Below are 19,781 nucleotides of genomic sequence, written 5' to 3'. Positions count from 1 at the left end.
CGAGAGGGATATCCATTGCAGATGAGTAGATGCAGACCGCAGACTGTCGTCGTTTGCGAACAACCGTTAGGGTTGCAGTCGAAACAATCATCTTTTGTAATGTAGACCGTAGAAAAAATGTCAATCGATGTCAATTATTTATTGGATACAATGTGGGTATGTCGTTATAGAGTCCTTATTCAATGCAGTTGACATGTATTTAGCTAAATAATTGCCACCTTCTTTCATTGGTAATGTTGCTAGGCAGCGATAAACAACAATTATTTCGTTTGACCCCGGAACTGAGTCAGGTTCTAAACCTAACTGTTGTCTAATCATATATTTTGACGTCAAATAGGGTTAGAAACTGACTCAATCAAAACCACATTTTACGATTAATACATTTCCGTTTGGAAAAGAACTAAACATTTTAGTTAACGCCACTTGAGGACTACCTATACCTTAAAAACTAAAATAATAATATTTTACATTTTCATAGTGATTCTTTGACTGCTAAACCGTCACTCTATACAATGCCACACATTGTTTCTGCAAGATACCACCACCCCATAATCAACGTTATCGTTCGTTGAGCCGGCATGTGGTCGGAGAGAAGCGGAGAAGAAAGGGGATATCATCCACCGATGCTACGCAAGCCGCACAACGCTGTGTCATTCGCGATTTACTCGTGGCGCGGAATAGAGTGCTACCTTCGACTACGGACAATACTTCTCTTCGTTGAGCGAAAGTTAATGTTACAATAGAACAGATACTCGACCGGGGAGCGTGCGCGTGCGTGCCGAATCTGTGCCAAACACGTAGGCACGGCAGAGCCGGTTTGCTACAGGAAGTTAGGGACGACGATGACGACGACGGCAAGTTCGCATGGTACAGTAGTACAGTGAAATGTTCAAACGAGAGAGTTAAGGAGCGACGGACGTCGTCGAGAGCGGAAGTGGCCATCGATGTCGTCGTCGGGGAACTCGAATGTCAAAGCCAAAGGCAAACACATTGTCCCGAAAGAGGCACGAAAAGTTGTTGGTTTGATGTTTTTGTGTTTTGGTGCATTGTGATATTCATCGAAGTTTTTGCATACATCGTAAGTGTTGATGAGCATGGTGTGAACAGTTTCGACGAAACAACGGAACCGAAAGTAAACAGTGCGGCACATGAGAATTGATTTTTCTCTACTCTAACAAAAAGTGCATTTAGGTCAACTTATGAGTAGTATGATTAAATGAAGTACAACAACGGCAATAATAGTGGGTATCGGAAAAAATCAATGCGACAGTTTTAACTGCGACAGTCGCAGTGTGCTGTGGGGTTGTTTCAATATATTATCGTATACATAGAGAGCGTAGAATTGTTTCACGTGAGGCTGGCAAGCGGAACGAGGTAGCAAGCCATGGAAGCAATGATTAATGTAATAAAGGTAGGTGCACTTTAATTGTTACGTGGGTGCGATTTATATTAACTGGTTCAATGCTTGTTCACGGAGTTAAGATATTTTTGTATAATAAGACGGATCAGGGATATACATGGATATGCAATAAACGCGTATTGGATTAAGAGAGCGCTTCAAACAGTTACATTTCGTTCAATGAATTGACCAATTTTATTCTTTTAGTGTTGCGTTGACTGACTGTGACAATTTGGCAAAAAAGCAAAACATTGGTATTACATGCTGTTTCGGAGCTAGACCTTATGTTTCGACAGATTTTACAACGGATTTTTTAATGTGCAAATCAAGTTCTACGAACCTACTGACCCATTAGGAATAAATTCTAGCTGGACCTCGAACATATGACCACTGCCTTACACTCTGAATCGCCGGATCGTGGCAGGTCACAACTGTTAAATTGGACTGACACCGGTTTTGTATAGCTGCACTGTCGAACGTTTTGCTTTTTTCCATAGTCCACTGTGGGAAAATGGTGCAACTGTTCTCGACAAAAATATCCTTGCATCATAAAGTATTTAACAGTACGCTTCATAATGATCTAGCTGACTGATTGCTGTACCGTCATTACGTTAATTTCACACTTAACTGCTTGTTTGCGAAACCTATAGGTTGAAACAAATAAATGATGAGGATCAACAAGAAATTAATTTTCCATTTTCTATTTAGGTCCGTAATAGATACCTGGCATTATTTAGCTAATTTCTTCTATAAATTGACAAAAAGTGGGTATTTTTTATTTAAATATTGGTCCAGAATCTAATCATAGTTGGATTTGGTGTGTAGGATGCGTTGATGTCTGGTATGTTGCATTTTACAACGGCTAAGATTCGAAGGTTTGAGTGATTTTCGCAGTGATATGGCCTGGAAAGTTAAACTTCATACTAAAGAGCTCTCCAACTCAAGGATAGAATCGTCTCTTTCAATAATTCGTTCATAAAACCGATGATGATGTAGCGGACCCTGTACATAGAACGAATATTGTCAATAAATTTATTGACAAGACTACCTCAAAATATTTGTCCTACTGGAGCAGTACAGTTAGGTTCTCGGAATCGCTTCTCGTCCGAATCACTCACTACAATTGCAGACGAGACGGGAAATTTCACCCACTAAAACACTGTTTAAAGCCAATTGCAGCGGACCGTGATTCTGAATGTGATATTCATTGTACGGTTAAGATATGTGCTATTGTAGAGACTTCGCGATCGCGTGTATCATCGTGAAGGGTTCGAGCGTTTGTACGTTAGCGTGTTCGACCGTTGTATGTCGCGTGTGCTAACGTGTATGTGACTTCGCGCTTATAAATTCTATTTTATAACTTTGTGTCTTTCGCATATTCGTGTATGTTTTTGGATGATCGCGTGCGGACCGTGAATTTGATACTTAATTTTTGGTGTACGATTCAGATGCTAGAAGACAGTGAGTTATGCCATATTACCAGAGCTGCCGGTCATGTCGCCATGAAACGTGTAGTCTAGTTGATATGGGCTTCATTTTTTTTACTGGTCCAACTCAATGTATGGACCTAAGTTTCCAGGACGGAGGGTAAAGATTTCCAGACGTTACCGATTCATTATCGCGCGAACACGGACGTTTATCGGTTCGCCAGTTTACCGGAGTGTTATCAAGTTTGCGCAAACGCGTGCGTAGGTGTGCGTGGATGATTACGCAGGGCATAAGCGTTCATATGTTAACGTGTTTGTCGTGTGTATGTGACTTCGCATGTATAAACTCGATTTTGTAATCGTGTGGTTATTCACATATCCACGTGTGTTCTTGGATGATTACGCGGATCGGCATTTTGATATTTAGTTTTCGGTGTACGGTTCACATTCTGACAGGAAATTACTTACCCCATATCACTAGAGTTCCTGGTTATGTCGCCATGGAACGTGTTGTCCAGTGGATATGAGAGTTTTCTTTTTTTAATTGGTCCAATTGAAGGCATGAACCTAGACTGCTGAAACCGAGGATAGAGACTGCGGAAGTGACTGATTCATGATCGCGTTTGCGTGGGAGTTTGTAGGTTCATGCTTGAAACCGCGTTTGAAAATTTATAAGTTCTGAGACGTTCACTTGATCTCCTGGATGTTTTGTTATGTTATCCGGATGTAACCGGTTCATAATCTCACGAACACGGGCGTTTGTTGGTTCACTCCTAAGACCACGTTTGTGGATTCATAAGTGCTGAAACGTTCACTTAGTCACCGGGGTGTTATCCTGTTTGTGAGATCGCGGGCGTAGGTGTGCGTGGATGATCGCGAAAGACTCGAGCGTTTGTATTTTAACGTGTTTGTCGCGTGCATTAGCGTGTGGAAACTTCGCGTGCATAATTTTTTTCTATAGCCGTGTGGCCATTAGCATGCCGTTGAATGATCGCGCGCGGACTGTGAATATGATACTTAATTTTTAGTATACAGTTCATATGCTAGAAAAGAGTGAATTCTCCAATTTTACTAAAGTTCCCGATCATGTCGCCGTGGAACGTGTTGTCTAGTGTATATAAGCGTAAATTTTTTAACGGTTCCAACTGAAAGCATGAAGCTAGGCTGCTAGGATCGAAGGTAATGACTTCCGGACAGGACCGATTCATGATCGTGCAAGCGGTGGGTTAATGCTCGAGACCGCGTTCATAAATTTTTAAGTGCTAAAACATTCACTTAATTACCGGGATGTTTTAATGTTAGTGAGAGCGCAGTATTTGTGGATGATTGCAATTGCATGTTCGCGTTTGTGACCTGGTTTGTGTTATTGTGAAGGCCACGACCGTTTGTACGTTTAAAATGGAAGAGATTGTGAGTGTATGTGAGAGAATATGCAATTTATTGTGCTAGTGAGTTTAGTATGTATGTGATTTAGGATATAGGAATAAAAGGAAAAATAAGTCAAGCAAAGATAGATGGAGTTAGAACACAAATATAAATTATTTTTAGCATGTCTCAATAATGTTGAGGCAGAGTAATTTGATCTATAAAGTGGTGAATATAGATATTTTCTATACTATTGAGTAGATGGAAATGTATTAGATACAGAAAGAAATAGATATTATATGCATCTGAACTACCATTTGGTGTTTAATGATATGGCTCGCGTGGATTGGATTTCTTCAAAAACTAAGTATTTCAGTTTATTATGTCGGGCTAATTAAGCATTACCTAGTGGCTGAACAGTAGGTTTAAGAAAGAGGTTCCATCCATAAGAGATTGTGTTGCTGAAACCAGCGGATTCAATTCGTTATAAACGAGAATTACTCGCCATCTTCACGAGCCAGAGCGACAGTTCGAACGAGTTAAGAGATAAAAACACCCACCTTCAGTCTTTTATAGATCTTTTTATAGAATGAATCGATCAGTATGCCCAGGATCAAACGTGTCTTCGACCAGCTGAACCAATATGTCACTCCATTCAAACGCAAACACATCCATATCATCTGTTCGCCAAAACACTCGATCTAATGGATATTACTCATGAGATTCAGAGATCAAAGAACCAGCACTCGCTAGGATCTCCCACTCTTATCCACCACCCAAGAGTACGCGCCCTTAGGTTCATTACGGAAGCCCAGGTATATTGACAAGATTGCCTCAAAATATTATAACAATTCTTTTTCAAAAGTGTTGCCTAACAAACATTTCAGAAGCATTAGCTGCGCGGTCACATATATCCAATTTCATCATATAATGAATGCAGTACAAATTTCATTACGAAACTTCGTTGCCGCAGAAATTCTCATTTCTCAAAAATTTGAAACACGGCACTGAGCAAGAAGGCATTCAAATCTAAATCTCTCCATTATTCTTGTGTGATGATGCATATGGTAAGGCACTGGTCTGATTAGTCAGGCATAGTATGTTCGATTCCTACCAAAGAAGGAATCTTGGTATCAGCAGAATTGTAGCACTACTCCTGCTATTGCGAAACCTACTGATACAGACGACCAAAATTTTACAAAGAGATTTTAGTGTTTTTATGAGTTCATACCACATACTATTATAGAGTTACAATATTCATTTAGCAATAGAAGGAGGGGAATGCGTTTCTAAAGAGACTTGGGTATTTTTGTACGGCATTGACGAAGTTAGTAAGTTGAAAATGCAGTTATTCCACGCTTTTACACCTTTCGTGGTACTGGCTCATGGCAAAGAGAACCAAAAAGCTATGTGTCAATAATGTAAACAAAATGAACTCCACAAAATCTTTTATAATCTGAAATTTCGATTTTGTAATTTACTTTGAAGGAGCATGTGGTTGGTTGCCGGCACTGGTCTTTTGTCGCCGACACCCCGACGTGCAGTGTGTTGTGTGCTCTATTAGCACGTTATGTTTGTTTCGATTGCCGTAGCAAACCGACCCCTATTTTCTGCTCTGCAAACTAAATATTTTATGTGCCAATGAAAATCTACTCAAAAGTTTGTTTGGATCATTTGCTTAGTGTTATAAAATGGGCAAGACGAGTAGATGCCTGAGCTTGATTTTGGATCCCATTTTGAAAACTGGTGAATGGTGACTTTCAGTTTTGCAGAATTCTCTATATCCCGAACAATATGGCTATTTTCGGTACAATTTATATGAGTCGATGTCAAAAAATCGATGTCTCACACCATTTTGAAATCCAAGATGGTGATCCAAGATCTATTCTAAAATTACCCATATCGACACAGGAAACGGTCGTCGAGATACACGCTTCGATTTTTTTTGTACGCTGGGGACTAGAGCGAGTAGTTCGTATCGAACAGCCAGTGGCGGGTTGTCGAAGCACCAGTGAACCGCAAACCACGCACCCCTGGAATCGTTGGACAGACCTCGGCACCAACCGACTAACCCGTTGAGTAGATTAGGTCCAGAGTTAAAAATAATCGAAGCTCTTTTTTGACGGCTGAAAATGAACCTGACGCGACTCGCGGTGAATAGAAAAAATATTCATTCAAATATCCATCCTTATTCATTCAGTTGAACATCGTACAATATATTCATTTCACTAATTATCTAGGAAAATGTTTTCAAATGCCGGTAAAGCATATGAAACAACAATCATCATCGCTTACATTGTGCCAGGGCCTACTTTGATGCGTTTGATTCGTTGCTGCACGGTCGCTTCGTGTAATAATCGGAGACGAATGAAAATGTACATGGATGTTCGTTTGACGTTTTCAGCTGCGTCACTGAATATTGAAAATGAATGCGACTGAATATGATCAATTTTCATTCAATGTATTTGAATATTTTTAACTCTGATTAGGTCTACCGCTGGGAACTAGATCGAGTAGACCGCGACGAAGCGTAGAGTTTAATGGCTCAGAAAATGGACATCGGTACCGAGAGAAATTCCGTCACCGAGAAACTCTCAGTTGGAGTAGGATGAATTTACCGATTGTAGGGCTAAATGGCTTGAAAGTACGCAAAGGGCCTAAACAGCGTAGTAGATGGATAGAATGACGGAAAGCAAAACGAAGGTCGGGAGTTAAGTGGCTCAAAGATCGAGTGGATCAAGTGCGGCTCCAAGTTAACTGCGTAAAACTCGTGAGCAAAAGAAAGAGGTGCAATGAAAGCACAACGAGACCCTCCACGAAGTAATACTTTAATGCTTTAATCCCATGGGTGAAAAAAGTAGAATAAAGTTTGCATTCAATTAGAATACTATACCTTTCATTTGAGAAAATCGTGATTTCTTGAGCGTTTTTCAAAAAAAACATATCTACAGTGACTGTTTACTTCCTCTCGTAATAATTGTTTACTTCCTCTCGTAATAATTCGGTCGATTTAACATTTATCCCTCAACCCTTTGCATAATATGCTAGTTAAAACCACCGCCTTTCGATCTGTACCGTAAAATAAGTGAAAAGTGTTATAGTGACGCCGTAAAAATCGAAAGAGAAAGTAAACAAAGAGAGTAACTCATTGCAGATATGGCGTTTTGAAAAAACGCTCAAGATATATCGCTTTTAGCTCCATATTTGTTTAATTCGAATTTGCGGGCTCGGAGAAAAATTTATTTAATTCAAGGACTTTGTCCCTTCTTCGAAGCGTCCAGCTAGCTAAAGTTGTCGAAGAAAGTTTAATTAAGCGTCAGTGAGCCGGGATCACAGATCCAAGCATTTCATAACAAATTTTACAAATTTTTGCGTCAATAATATGGTACCAAATATGTCGTCACAACGCTACGTGATTCGATTCTCAAAGTTGAGCAGATTCGGCACATAGCATTGTACTCATATATAGTTCTTTATTAAGTGGAGTGAATGACTCCGATACCATTTAACCTTTTTGTGATACAGGCGGGCTGATGAGCGGAATTAAATCGTGCTTGTGCGAATAAACATTTGCACTGTGAAGCTCGTGCAGGACGAAAATAGCAGAAATTAAAGCGACAACCGTACCGCGCATTCAGCTGGTCCGTATGTGTTGTTTACTATTGTAAAGTTCATTCACCGGATTCATCTAATTTTATAGTGTCTCATTACGGACTGTCACTTTTCGACTTTGAATCCCTTCGGCAGATTTCGATATTGCGTCTTCTCTGGCGTTGAGTTACTAGTTAGGCGGACACAAAATCTTGAGAATTAATCAAATCTTGACAAACATATGATTACGGCCTAAAAGCCAACTGTCAAAATCCACTTTGAATGGAAATTCCGGACAAACCGTTACACGCCAATCACAAATGTTGGTAGTAAACGAAAGAGAAAAGTTTTCTCTTTCATAAACACTTGTGAACTGTGTTCGACTAGTAACGGTATGTCCGGAATTTTCATTCAAAGTGGATATTGATAGTTGGCTTTTAGGCCGTAATCATATGTTTGTCGAGAAATGTTCTCTAGTAGAACGCTTTCATTGTCAGTATTGAGAGCAAGTGTTATTTTATTTATTTTGACTTCTCTATGCTGATTAACAAAATAAAAAAATCTAATAGCAGAGAAGATAATCGCGAGCTTATTTGTCCTAATCTCAATAGTGAATCAGCTCCTGCTTGGTAGTTTTATCAAGCATGAGTTTTAATATTTACAAAAGGGTTAACTTATAGTGTTGCTGGATTTTTTCTGGACAAGATAGCTACGTATACTGTTAAGAGAGATACAAATAAAAATAAAATGTGCTTTTTAACCGCAGCTAGATTTAGAATCCATGGTTTAGGTACGGTCTTTAAGGTACAATTATTTTCAACATTTGTGAAAAGCATGCAAAGGAATTTGGGAGGGATGGTTGATTGTTGTCTTTAGATTTTCGGCAGGTCCTAGTAGAGAAGTTTAGGAAGAGCAAGAGGCCTGTTATCGTGCCTTATCTTATGTCGTTTTTGCTTGAAGCGAAGCTGGGTCAGTTTTAACCCCAACTGCTGTCAAAATGTATGAACTGACAGCGGTTGGGGTTAGAACCTGACTCAGTTTCGGGTCAAGCAAAAACGCCATTAGGAGTAAATTTATTATTATAACAATTGCAATACAGAACTTCTCCACACGGATGCCAAATAAAACGTTTTGTTACGACATGCTCGTTTGACTGCGGCATTTGACATGTTCCGTTGACTTCCGTCATTGTCTCCGCTTAACCATGACTATATGAACTGTAGACGTATCCAGCTGCGTAGGTGTTGTGTCGTTTTGACATTTGAATTGGGAGGCAAACAAATCGCCTCTGGGTTTAAGAGGATGACGGTATTATAAAAATGCGAGATCTCAGTGTTGGTATTTAAAAGGTCGGATAGTTTCAGGCACATAGCCAAATAGGGAGCACGGGTGCAAAAGCACTCCCACCTCGAAATTTTTCAAAAAAATAAATTCAAGAAAAAAGATGTTTTTCGGCGACTCTAGAATCTCGTTTTTTGGTTTGAATAAATTAATGAGAAAATATTGAATAAGATTGTTATTTCGAATATCAAAGACAACGGTCACGACACTGTTTCTGCCCGAGCCAGTGCGAAGCGAACGACAAAAACAATTACTTTTATATTATGTGCCTTGCCAGAAGAACAAAAGAAATTGTTATTCATTCTTTCCATTTAATTGATACTGTTTTTCAAATTGTGGCAAAACAAACTTTATAGCTTTCTTCAAGTAGTCGAACATCTCCTCCAAAAGTTTTTTTTAGCGTTATTGATTCCCCTCGTCAGTAACTAACACCAACTTAATGCTAGTTAGATAAATCTATACCAAAAAGACACTAAAACGATTGCCTGATACCTTACTACTGATGTCTCGGCGATAAGCGTAGAAGTTCATGTTTGTTGATGAGGAATGTTCAACCGAAGCTGTCTTTTGGGATGAGACACAAACGCCTAATGTAACTTTTATGTTAAGTATTGTGTCCTCATACACAAATAATTTTGGTCCTTCCCAAAAAAAATTTATCATTTGGGAAGCTTCGGTTCAATATTCCTCATCAGTAAACATGAACTTCTGCGCTTATTAATGCATCATCAGCGTTTCGGATCGTAGCTCACATGATGAGACGTGTAGTGGATAAGCAAGAGCTGTAGAAACAGCGCGTCGAAGTATAGCTTCCAAGGAGGTTCCTGAATGTACAACCAAAACTGCTCAATTCCACCGTAGCGGAGGAGATTAGGTCCCAGAAGAACCGTGTGAGTCACCGCTTTTCCCAAAATTTGGTTAACGAATGCTGGGTTCAACAGCAGAAGGCGCAGTGGGAGAAAGCCTCGTCCCACTAGCAGTCAGCCACACCGAACTCGGCTAACCAGCGGGGTTAGCAGTAACGAAGCAACGGCAGGAGCATAAACTTGCTCACCCACAAGTCAGACAAACTAGAAGGATTCATTGAGTATGGCATGTCAGTGCAAGCATTGTGTGATCACATAGAAGTTGCCAACGAACGAGCGCATTTGGGCGAATCCCACATTCTTACAGGAGGTAGTAGGAATGCTACCATCAATTCAAAAACTATTGCGGGCTGGATACAAACGTAGCGTAAGGAATGCAAATTTTCGAATTAAATGGCTGAAATTGTTCACGACGCATCGAGTGTTGTACTGTACGAGCATGATGCGGTAAAAGAGCCAGCAGAGACAAGTCGTGAAACACACGGCCGAAAGTAAGGACACAAAATCGCTTGCGTGTCACTACTGTGGTAAGTAGGGTCACCCACCGTCTTCGTGAGTTCAATGGGTTCAAAGTCCTCATCGAGAATGATCTATGGCGAAAAGATTTGCGTCTTCAGCCATAGGCGACGGACCTGTCGCAGCAACAACAGTGCCGTCTTTAAGCATGGGAACGCTGGGCCAGGACCAGGATGAACATGAAAACATTCTGTACACTGTATTTCAAAGAATAGTCGCACTCAATCGTTCATAAATTCTTAGTGTATGGATAGTATTAGATCGGTAGCAGCTGGAAGTCGCACATTGCACCGTATTTCATGGAATCAAGATGTTTAAAGAGCATCACAGCAGCAGGACATGAGGCACTGCATAACTATTGAATCAATTCAAACGTCAATACAACAATTCGATTCATGTTTCAATTTATTTTTAACAAAAACAATGAAAATTTTGGTACAATACGTATACACAATTGAAAGGCAACGGACCTTGGCCAACTATTCAGAACACATTGTTTGGCAAGCAATCTGCGGATGTAACAAAATATTTATTATTTTTGTCACATCTGGATCTGTCAACGGACAAATCCACTTGGAAGCCTCCAAACGTGGCTTCTTGAGGTCTTATGAAGACTCGATACTTTTTGGCCGGATTTGGTATGTTTCCCTGTACTCGGTAAGTCTTAGACTGGCATAGAACGAACAATGTTGTTTTTGCTCTACACTCCACCCTATCAAAACAATTTAAAGCCGTCATGAAGATAAACGCTCGGAATTACCAAAAAGAAGTTAAAATGCCCTTATGAAAGTGGTTAGACGTATCAACCATAGCCTTACCCTAGATTTGATTTATTCTAATCCCGGAAAATGGGCGTGAATTTGAGGATATGCGCTGCAGGCATCTTTTTTATTTCGATTGTTTAACATTGCTGATATTGAAATGAATTATGCCGGTCATATTGATCCGTGTAACTTTTTATCTTTCGTTTTGAAAACAATTTTAAACAAACTTTACTTGCCAACTAAGGTATTAAACACTTCTAATATCGAATAGTGAACATGTTAATAGCTGTCTTCGAAACGGGTGTACCCTATTAGGCAGAAATACATTAGGCATAATGGACGTTAGGCATAATGGACGATTGGCATAATTGACTTTAGCCATAAATTATCACTTCAAGAAAATAAATTTTTGGCGGTGATGGTCTAGAATGATAAGAGCGTAAATGTTTGACCATTTTGGATGTGGTAGAATTACTCTGGAAGGTGATCAAACTCGGTCAACATCTTATTCTACTGTATATACTTGAATAAATCTGAACTCAAATAAAAGAAGCAGACCGAATGCGTGGTACTTGCATCAATTTCACTACGTACAACCAATAAATTTCAAACGACTAAAATAGATTTTTTTTAGACTGATATGAATACTGAAGATAATTTGAAATATTTGAAATGCTAATATCTGATTGATGGTGAAAAGCAATTGCTTATCATTATTATTAATATAGTGGAATTAAACGGAAGACATCGGTCTTAAGAAGATTAATTATGACATTTCGCCAAGTCGCTCAAAAAGTTTTGAATTTTGCAAATAAATGTAATTCAACTTGTTTTTTCTATCTTTGACAGTACTCATTACGAACTGTCTTTCGCTTTTTCAAATAAAATTTGCAGAAAACCCTCTAAAAATCACGCATTTAACTCATTTTATCGCCACAACTTTATATATAACCCCTTAAGGTATGAATAACGCACATCCACTTAGATTAGTTCTTACATACATGTATGGTGTATACATACATGTCAAAGAAGAAAATATGTGCTTTTAAGAACAGCTCATGAAAGAAAGAATGATGCATTATATTATTTATTCAACGAATATATAAATATTGCTGCTCAATATTGATTATCTCCTATAATATTAAGTTCAATGATTACATTCATAAGGCCATCAAAATAGAACTACGGAAACTGTCTGATACGAGAGAGAGTTTATTTGTGTACTGTAACGAGGAACCAAAACGAAAAATGCTGTACATAACAATGCATGTTTCCATAGGGTTGGACCCTAAATGTTTGGTTGGCTTTTTTAAATATTTGGATTAGTATACATATAATAGGCTTGAAAGGCGCTTGTACCAAACTGTTGACTTAAATCAAGGGATAAATTCTTCATTTCGTCCATGCTATTTTTCATTTTGGAGTCTCTCGTTAAACCCGAAAAACAAGTGTAGGATCAATATCTCTATAATAACGAAAGCTTTGCGATTACTTTTATATTTTTGTGAATTATGCCTATCGTCCATTATGCCTAACGTATATTATGCCAATCGTCCATTATGCCTAACGTCCATTATACCTAACGTATTTATGCCAAACGTCGCGCACCCCTTCGAAACACCTATTTGTTGATTTATAATACTGTTATTATTACTTAAATTGCACCAGTTCACGTTTTGCGTATCTCCGCAGCGGTCGCTATAACGAATGCCCAAAACGTCCGTCGTAATATAAAATCAAAAATGTACCTCACCTATACCTGGGTTCGATTCCCAACCCCACACATAGGGCTAGAGATTTTTCCAAAACAGATTTCTCTAACCCGAAAAGAGGCGAATGACCCTATGGTTAAAACCTCTATAATCAGAATAAAAAAACATCATATCAGGAATAACACCAAATGAAACTATGTAAATGAACCAGGCACGTTGCCAGAGGGGTGGTTAGAGGGCTAAAGCCCTCCCCCAATATTTTTCAGAAATAAATTTAAGTAAAAAACATTTTCGGTGACTCTTCACAAATATGTATCTTGTTTGGTTTGAACAAATTAATGGAAGAAATTGCTATTTCGAACCACCAAAAATACCAGTCACGATACCTACTCAGCATACTGAGAGTGATAAAAACAGTTCCTTTCATATTGTGTGACTTGTCTGAAGGACAAAAGAAACTGTGATCTATCAAGATGAGTGAGTCGCAGAAGCAAGAAGTGGTGCTCCAGCCAAATACAAAGGCTATTGGTTTCCGGCCTTTTCGCAAAAGACGCATAAGGTGATGTGAAACATTTTCTGAAGGTGAAAATGGAGATGGCATTCAGTGCTGATACCGTTCACCAAATTTGCCCCTAGCTGCGGGCCGGAAATGAACATGTGTAAATTGGAAGCATTTTTGAGCCTGGCCATACTGGACAGCTGCTTATACCGGTTCAATTAAAGGGGCCCCTCAGCTCAATAGTGCCCAGGGGCTCTGCGTAGTCTTAAGACGGCCCTCAGCAACAACCGGAGCGAAGTCGATGGTTGTCAATATCACCACCCACCATTCTCTCCTACAGTCACGCAGAAGGCCGAGAGAGTTTCAATGATGGAGCTATAAAGCTATAAATATCTTTGCCTACTTAGATGAAGGATCTACACTGACGCTGATTGTAGACGAGTTACCAATGCAGCTTGGTAATCCCCAGGCGCTTTGCCTTCATTGGACTGGCAGCGTGTCTCGAAGGGAGAAGGACTCGAAAAGGGTATGCTTCGAGATTGCAGGACGCAGCCTAAAGTTCAAAATAGCAGAGATAGATGAGACTCGGGTGGTGTGTATACGGTCGGTAGCTGGACGAACCGGCCAAGTTGCCATATCTGCGAATGTAATTCTAACAGTGAGCTGTATGCAGCAATGGAGCAGTTTTTTTGCGGTCGAGCAAGGGTGTGTTAAAGTACTGCATTCAATGACGTCGAATGAAGATCAATGCGCACAAATTCTTTTAGAGAGTAAATGCTTCGTGGATAGATTCGAGAAATGACTGTTGTGGAAACAAGATGATATCGTACTTCGAAACAGTTTCGATACGCTAGAGATGCGCACAACGAGCGACAGATGATAAGTTATCGAGGGCGAATCCGCACAGAGTATGGTATATGGTAACTAAGGCGGATAAACCCGGCAAAGTTCGCGATATCAGGGATACAGGAGTCAAGGTAGATGACATATCGGTCGATTCCGTATGGTTGAAGGGTCTGGATAGGCTAGTGTCGTTGCCCTGCATTCTCTTCCATTTCCGATTGTATCAAATGTCTGTGGGTGCCGACATTCAAGAAATGTTTTACCAGGTTCGTATACGAGTATACGAGAATTCGATTCTTCTGAGGTACCATTTATCAACTTGAAGGATATTGCCACGTTCGGCTGTACATGTTCACCGGCGTCAGCTCAATATATCAAGGACCTCAACGCGAAGAAGCATTCCGAGAAGGTTCCGAGAGCTACTTCAAAAGTCCTAGCAAACAATGTACCATAACATTTTAGAGTTTCTTTGGGAGTTGGTGGCGTCGATTAGTCTCTGAGTCAACCCTTAATCGTATCTGAAAGCATGAACGGACAAATGTTTTAAAAAGGAGGCCTTACGGGATTTTGAAAAGATTTGGCATCCTTACACTGTGTCTCAAATGTGTAAATATTAAATCATTAATTTTGTTTTGTACCAAGATGCACATTTGTAAAATTCTAAAAATATAGTTAAAAATAACTCAAGTCGGCCCCAACCCATAATGCCTTAAAACTTATAAGAGGGGGCAAGGTGCGGGCATTATGGGTTGTAGGAGAGGATTCAATCAAGCAAAGTTGTCAAAACATAATTATTCAGTAGTACTTCATTTTCAGAAAGTTTGAAATAAATCGGACCTATGGAAAAAATGGGAGGTAATTGGTTGTTTGTTGATAACTGTAGGATTGCTGCAGTGAACAGATCGTTTACATATTACAGTAGTAGATTGATTTCCATAATACAAGACGCCTTTTAAAGGGAAGAAGTTTTTTCTTTATACACCGCTAAACGCATCTCCAACACACGAGCATCACAGGTACATATTTTCAAGAAAGAAATTTCTCCAAGTAGACGTACTTTATTGTGTTCAACAGATCAGGCATCTGTACTTCTATTGCACTATCTCCGATATAGATGTAAATCTAAGCTATCGTATCTACGATTCTCTGTAGCAACGAACTGGAATACCCGCCTGGGGGCCCGACGCGGCTCTCGACGGCCCTGACCATATCATCGAGCTACCTACGATTGAAAATTCAAAAAATAAAAAATTGAAGCAGGGGACGGGCATAGCGTAGTTGGTAAATAGATTTCCTTGTACGCAGCTTAGCTGGGTTCGAGTTCCAACCCCGCACATAGGGTTAGAGAATTTTCCAAAAGAGATTTCTTTATCCCGAAAAGAGGCAAATGACCCAAACCTAAATCCTAAATGAAATAAGAAAACAGTCTCTCGAAACTTCTCTACGGTTAAATTTTTATCAAATTCGACCTACTGTTGAAAATTTCATTATTATTTCTTGAAAATGTTTAGAGATTTTTGTAAACAAACTTATTTCGCTCATTACTCCGCTGCAGAGTGAGATTTCATGAAAAAGGCACTGTAATCCCCATCTGTATTTTTCCTACTAGCAATTGTACAAGTTTTTCGCGCTGAAATTATTACAAATTAGGAGTAATCAGCTAAACAAAAGTTTGTTTACAATATCTATTAACCCGATTTGCATGGATGGCGATAACTGTGCTTGGTGGAGACGCACGGCTGTCTACGATTTGCTGTTTAATTGCTCTCTCAAGGTTAATCTAAACGTGCGTCGTCAAGGCAACCGGACTCTGTTAGCCGGTACTCATCAGGAACAGGAGATATTGCTATCTGTCATTACGTAATGGACGGCTTAAATTCCACCGGTTGCTGCTGTATGCATATGTGTATAGAAGATCACATACATAGTGGGAGGGAAGCAAAAACAAGTCAGATCATTTTGTTGTTTTGCTTACGCGCGGTGTCGGTTTTGCGTCGCGACGCGACTACTTTCAGTTCGTTTGCTGCCTTGCGTCGGGTCGTGTAAAAATAGAGCGTGTTTACGTTGTCGTTTAAGTAAGTGGTGTGGTGTTTACTACTGCCTCAAGTCATGGAACGAAGTGGTGATTTCGCTGAGAAATTAAACCATCGAAAGTAACGGGAAACAAATATAGCTAATTAGCTATCGCTGGTTTGTGCGGTTTCAATCGGAGAATGAGCACAAGTGAACATTAAAGGCGATTAAAGAATGCAATTTCATAGTTTATTTTTGCAGCAATTTAACCATTGAAGAGATTTTTCATCACCAGATAGAATGAGTAGGTTGTTTGAACTGCCTAAAATGATTTATAATTGTTGTCAGTGGTCATTTATCGACGTACATTCCACACAAATGGTGCTAGTCACGTTCCGGAACATTACCTTGCCGAATTGTTCGATGCTAACAAAGTAGAATTTAAACGCCGTAACACCGACAATTTTTTGGGATCGGGCGGAAATCAGCATTGCCTTTTTCTGCACGGAAATCGGGGCGTCGTACCAGCGGAAGCTGTAGATTTCATCTGAAATGCCGTAGCTCTGGAAATAATTATCGGTAATTAACTTACGTTATGTGACTATTGGAATAAGTAAATACAATAATCAAAAATACTTACAACATGCGTCAATTCCGATCCTAAGAAAGAGAATGCTAACATTTCAAAGGCCAGAACTTCGCATAGAATCAATGTATTGATTGCTCCCATGTTATCAATATTCTATCAGATTTGAAAAAAAATCATGTTCAAATAATTTAATTCATCATCAAGCCCTGTTTACCATTGTTATATATAAAATCAGCAGACACCACACGAGAACGCAACCGAGAAATTGGGCCAGCAAAATTGGACTAATAAGTTCCTCCAGGAGCTCAGCGCATCTGTTAATTGAATCACAACTTAATTAACTCTCACTGCGAAAACAAAAACAATGTACATCATACTTACCTCAAGGCCAAATAATGCTGCTGAATGACTACATCCAGCTCCCGCTCCCGATGCTTTCGAGTAGCCCCGCAGGGCAACTGATCCAGTAACCGAATGCGTCTGGCTACCAGCTCAAACATCAGCGAGACGTACTTTATCAGACTGTAGTAGACCATTGATTTGATGGCGAGAAATGTTCCGCTCAGCAAAACAACTGGCGCATTCAGCGTCTGACAGATGGTGTAGTGCCAAACGTTGTATGGACTCAGGTATGGTAACCTGTAAATAGTACTTTGTTTCACACTGAGGTTAAGCAATTAATTTAGGGCCCCTACTTGTTGGGACATTTGAAGTAGAATGGTTGCGTTGAGTCACTCCAGGTGTAGTATTTGTAGAAGGTCTGCAAAAGTGGGACGAATATGTACACGGGGATGTTGCTGCCCGCGTAAACGAAGTAGAATCTACAAATGTTCCGTACAAATCTGTTGGTTTTGACGATTACGTCTCGATATTCCCGTGGTTGCTCCGGGTGGCAATCTAGGTTATGAAAGATTTGATTAATTACGGATAATGGATCTAAGATTAATCGTACGATGTGCCAATGCCTTCTGAAGGATGTCCACTAGCAGCACTATTTTCGGTAGCTTCCACACATAGGCGAAGAACACCGGATATAGCAGGGCAACGAAAACGAACTCGCCTAGGTGCCTGATCAAGACCGGCGGATCGCTCGTATCCAGATAGACGATGATGGGCATAAGACGGACACAGAAATGGAAAAGGAAAAATGCATATAACCCGTAGAAGCGGCGACGTTCGTCCCATGCTCTGAAGTTTTTCAGCAGGCGAATCACTACGGGAAAAACTTCATGCAAGCTTCCAAATGTGAGAAATTTTGGAATCAACTTCATGGCTCAGGTTTGAAATTATTTCGATTAAAACATTTCCGTAAGTGATCAAAATCAGAACTGAGAAACTAACTGCTTTGGCGAGCTTTAAATTCATTCGTTTATGACAGTCGTGTGAATCTTGCCAGACCTGCGTGCACAGTCGTAATAGTACATATTATTCCCGAAAAACTTGCACTATAATTAGGGACTGAGCATGTTTATTCGTTTTACATAATTAAGCAGTCTGTTTAGAGTACATTCAAATACATTCGGGGAATCAATCCATTCCTATGTCAGTTCTAGGCTTGATTTATATCACGAAATACTGGAATATCATTCAATTTAATTTTCAAGTATACTGCCAATAGAAGCATAAGTATTGAAAAACAGCAAGCCGAGAAATATTTGACGAACGGAATTTTAATAAGAATGTGATTCTTATTAAAATTCAGTTCGTCAAAGCGGTACACAAAATTTTTTGTATATGGGAATTTTTGGAACGGGCTTGATGAGTAGATGATGAAAATAAATTTTTGGAGCTTCTCTGAAATTCAAGATGGCTACTGCCAGTCGAGCAATCTTATCGATAAGTCTAACAATATAGGTATACTTTGTATGGGCTTGACGGGTATATGACGGAAATCGATGAGTGACATCATTTTGAAGCCAAAATGGCGACTTACGGTTGAGCAAAATTGTCTATAACCATATCATCACCATATCTACCCCTATATACAGCGAAAACCCGTTTTTCAGCTTCTTAGTGAATTTTAGGCTGACAGGGATATTGACAAATTCGACACATATTTTTTTCTTTCTTTTTAATAAAACGAAGTTGTTAAAATATTTTTGTTTAGTCGTCTGACAGTCTCAAAATTCCTTTATGATCATTTAGGTTAAATTATAGTGTAACATTTGAAAACTGATATCTTTACTTTTGCACATTTTGCATTTTTGAGATAAGAGATAAGAATAAGCTGAAGATAGGACTCAAATTTGGCTTGGTTCGTCTGTTAGAGTCCATCAAACGGAATTTCATATAAGGCTGACAAAATCGGATGCGCGACGTTTGGCATAAATACGTTAGGCATTAGTACGTTAGGCATACATACGTTGGGCATAAGTACATTAGGCATAATGGACGATAGGCATAATTCACAAAAATATAAAAGTAATCGCAAGGTTTTCGTTATTATAAAGATATCAATCCTACACTTGTTTTTTCGGGTTTAACGAGACTCCAAAATGAAAAATACCATGCGACATATTTATCCCTTGCAACTGCTGGTTTTTTTTTTCTATTTTTCTCGTGGCCGAGATGAAGAAAGTATTCTTGATTTAAGTCAACAGTTTGGTACAAGCACATTCTAAGCCTATTTTATGTATAATCAATACAGTTGCATCCAAATATTCAAAAAAAGCCAAATAATGAACAAACATTAAGTTTTGGAGCCTATGGAAACTTGCACGGTTGTGTACAGCATCAGCCTTAGGCTACAGATTTTACGTTTCTGACGATACCTTTTTCGTTTCGGTACCTCGTCACAGTACACAAATAAACTCTCTCGTATCAGACAGTTTCCATGGTTCTATTTTAATGGCCTCA

At 39.4% G+C, this 19,781-nt stretch overlaps 2 protein-coding genes across 8 annotated transcripts in view; one reads left to right on the top strand and one right to left on the bottom strand.

Moving 5' to 3' along the window:
- The first annotated feature begins 652 nt into the window (after positions 1-652).
- LOC131681959 (1-acyl-sn-glycerol-3-phosphate acyltransferase beta-like) overlaps positions 653-19,781 on the top strand; it is a 28,749-nt gene continuing 9,620 nt past the window's right edge. Inside the window, exons 1-2 of one of the 5 annotated variants that reach the window (XM_058963074.1) lie at positions 653-1,078; positions 1,183-1,411. In XM_058963074.1, coding sequence (XP_058819057.1) covers positions 1,385-1,411 — 27 coding nt within the window. In that variant the 5' untranslated portion in view covers positions 653-1,078; positions 1,183-1,384. Of the gene's footprint in view, positions 1,412-16,340; positions 16,641-16,775; positions 16,916-18,179; positions 18,204-19,781 lie in introns of those variants that run through there. The other 4 variants (XM_058963072.1, XM_058963076.1, XM_058963077.1 and 1 more) reach the window with 4 other exon arrangements.
- Positions 16,540-19,781, bottom strand: part of LOC131681961 (odorant receptor 85b-like) — a 48,964-nt gene continuing 45,722 nt past the window's right edge. Inside the window, exons 3-7 of one of the 3 annotated variants that reach the window (XM_058963081.1) lie at positions 17,307-17,822; positions 17,140-17,239; positions 16,977-17,078; positions 16,744-16,899; positions 16,540-16,658 (exon numbers count right to left, since the gene is read on the bottom strand). In XM_058963081.1, coding sequence (XP_058819064.1) covers positions 16,602-16,658; positions 16,744-16,899; positions 16,977-17,078; positions 17,140-17,239; positions 17,307-17,461 — 570 coding nt within the window. In that variant the 5' untranslated portion in view covers positions 17,462-17,822 and the 3' untranslated portion in view covers positions 16,540-16,601. Of the gene's footprint in view, positions 16,659-16,680; positions 16,900-16,976; positions 17,079-17,139; positions 17,240-17,306; positions 17,823-19,781 lie in introns of those variants that run through there. The other 2 variants (XM_058963080.1, XM_058963082.1) reach the window with 2 other exon arrangements.

This window comes from Topomyia yanbarensis, chromosome 2 (genome assembly GCF_030247195.1).
Source record: "Topomyia yanbarensis strain Yona2022 chromosome 2, ASM3024719v1, whole genome shotgun sequence".
Taxonomy (NCBI): domain Eukaryota; kingdom Metazoa; phylum Arthropoda; class Insecta; order Diptera; family Culicidae; genus Topomyia; species Topomyia yanbarensis.
Note: the sequence above shows the minus strand (reverse complement) of the source record. Positions and strands in the feature narration are given on the sequence as shown.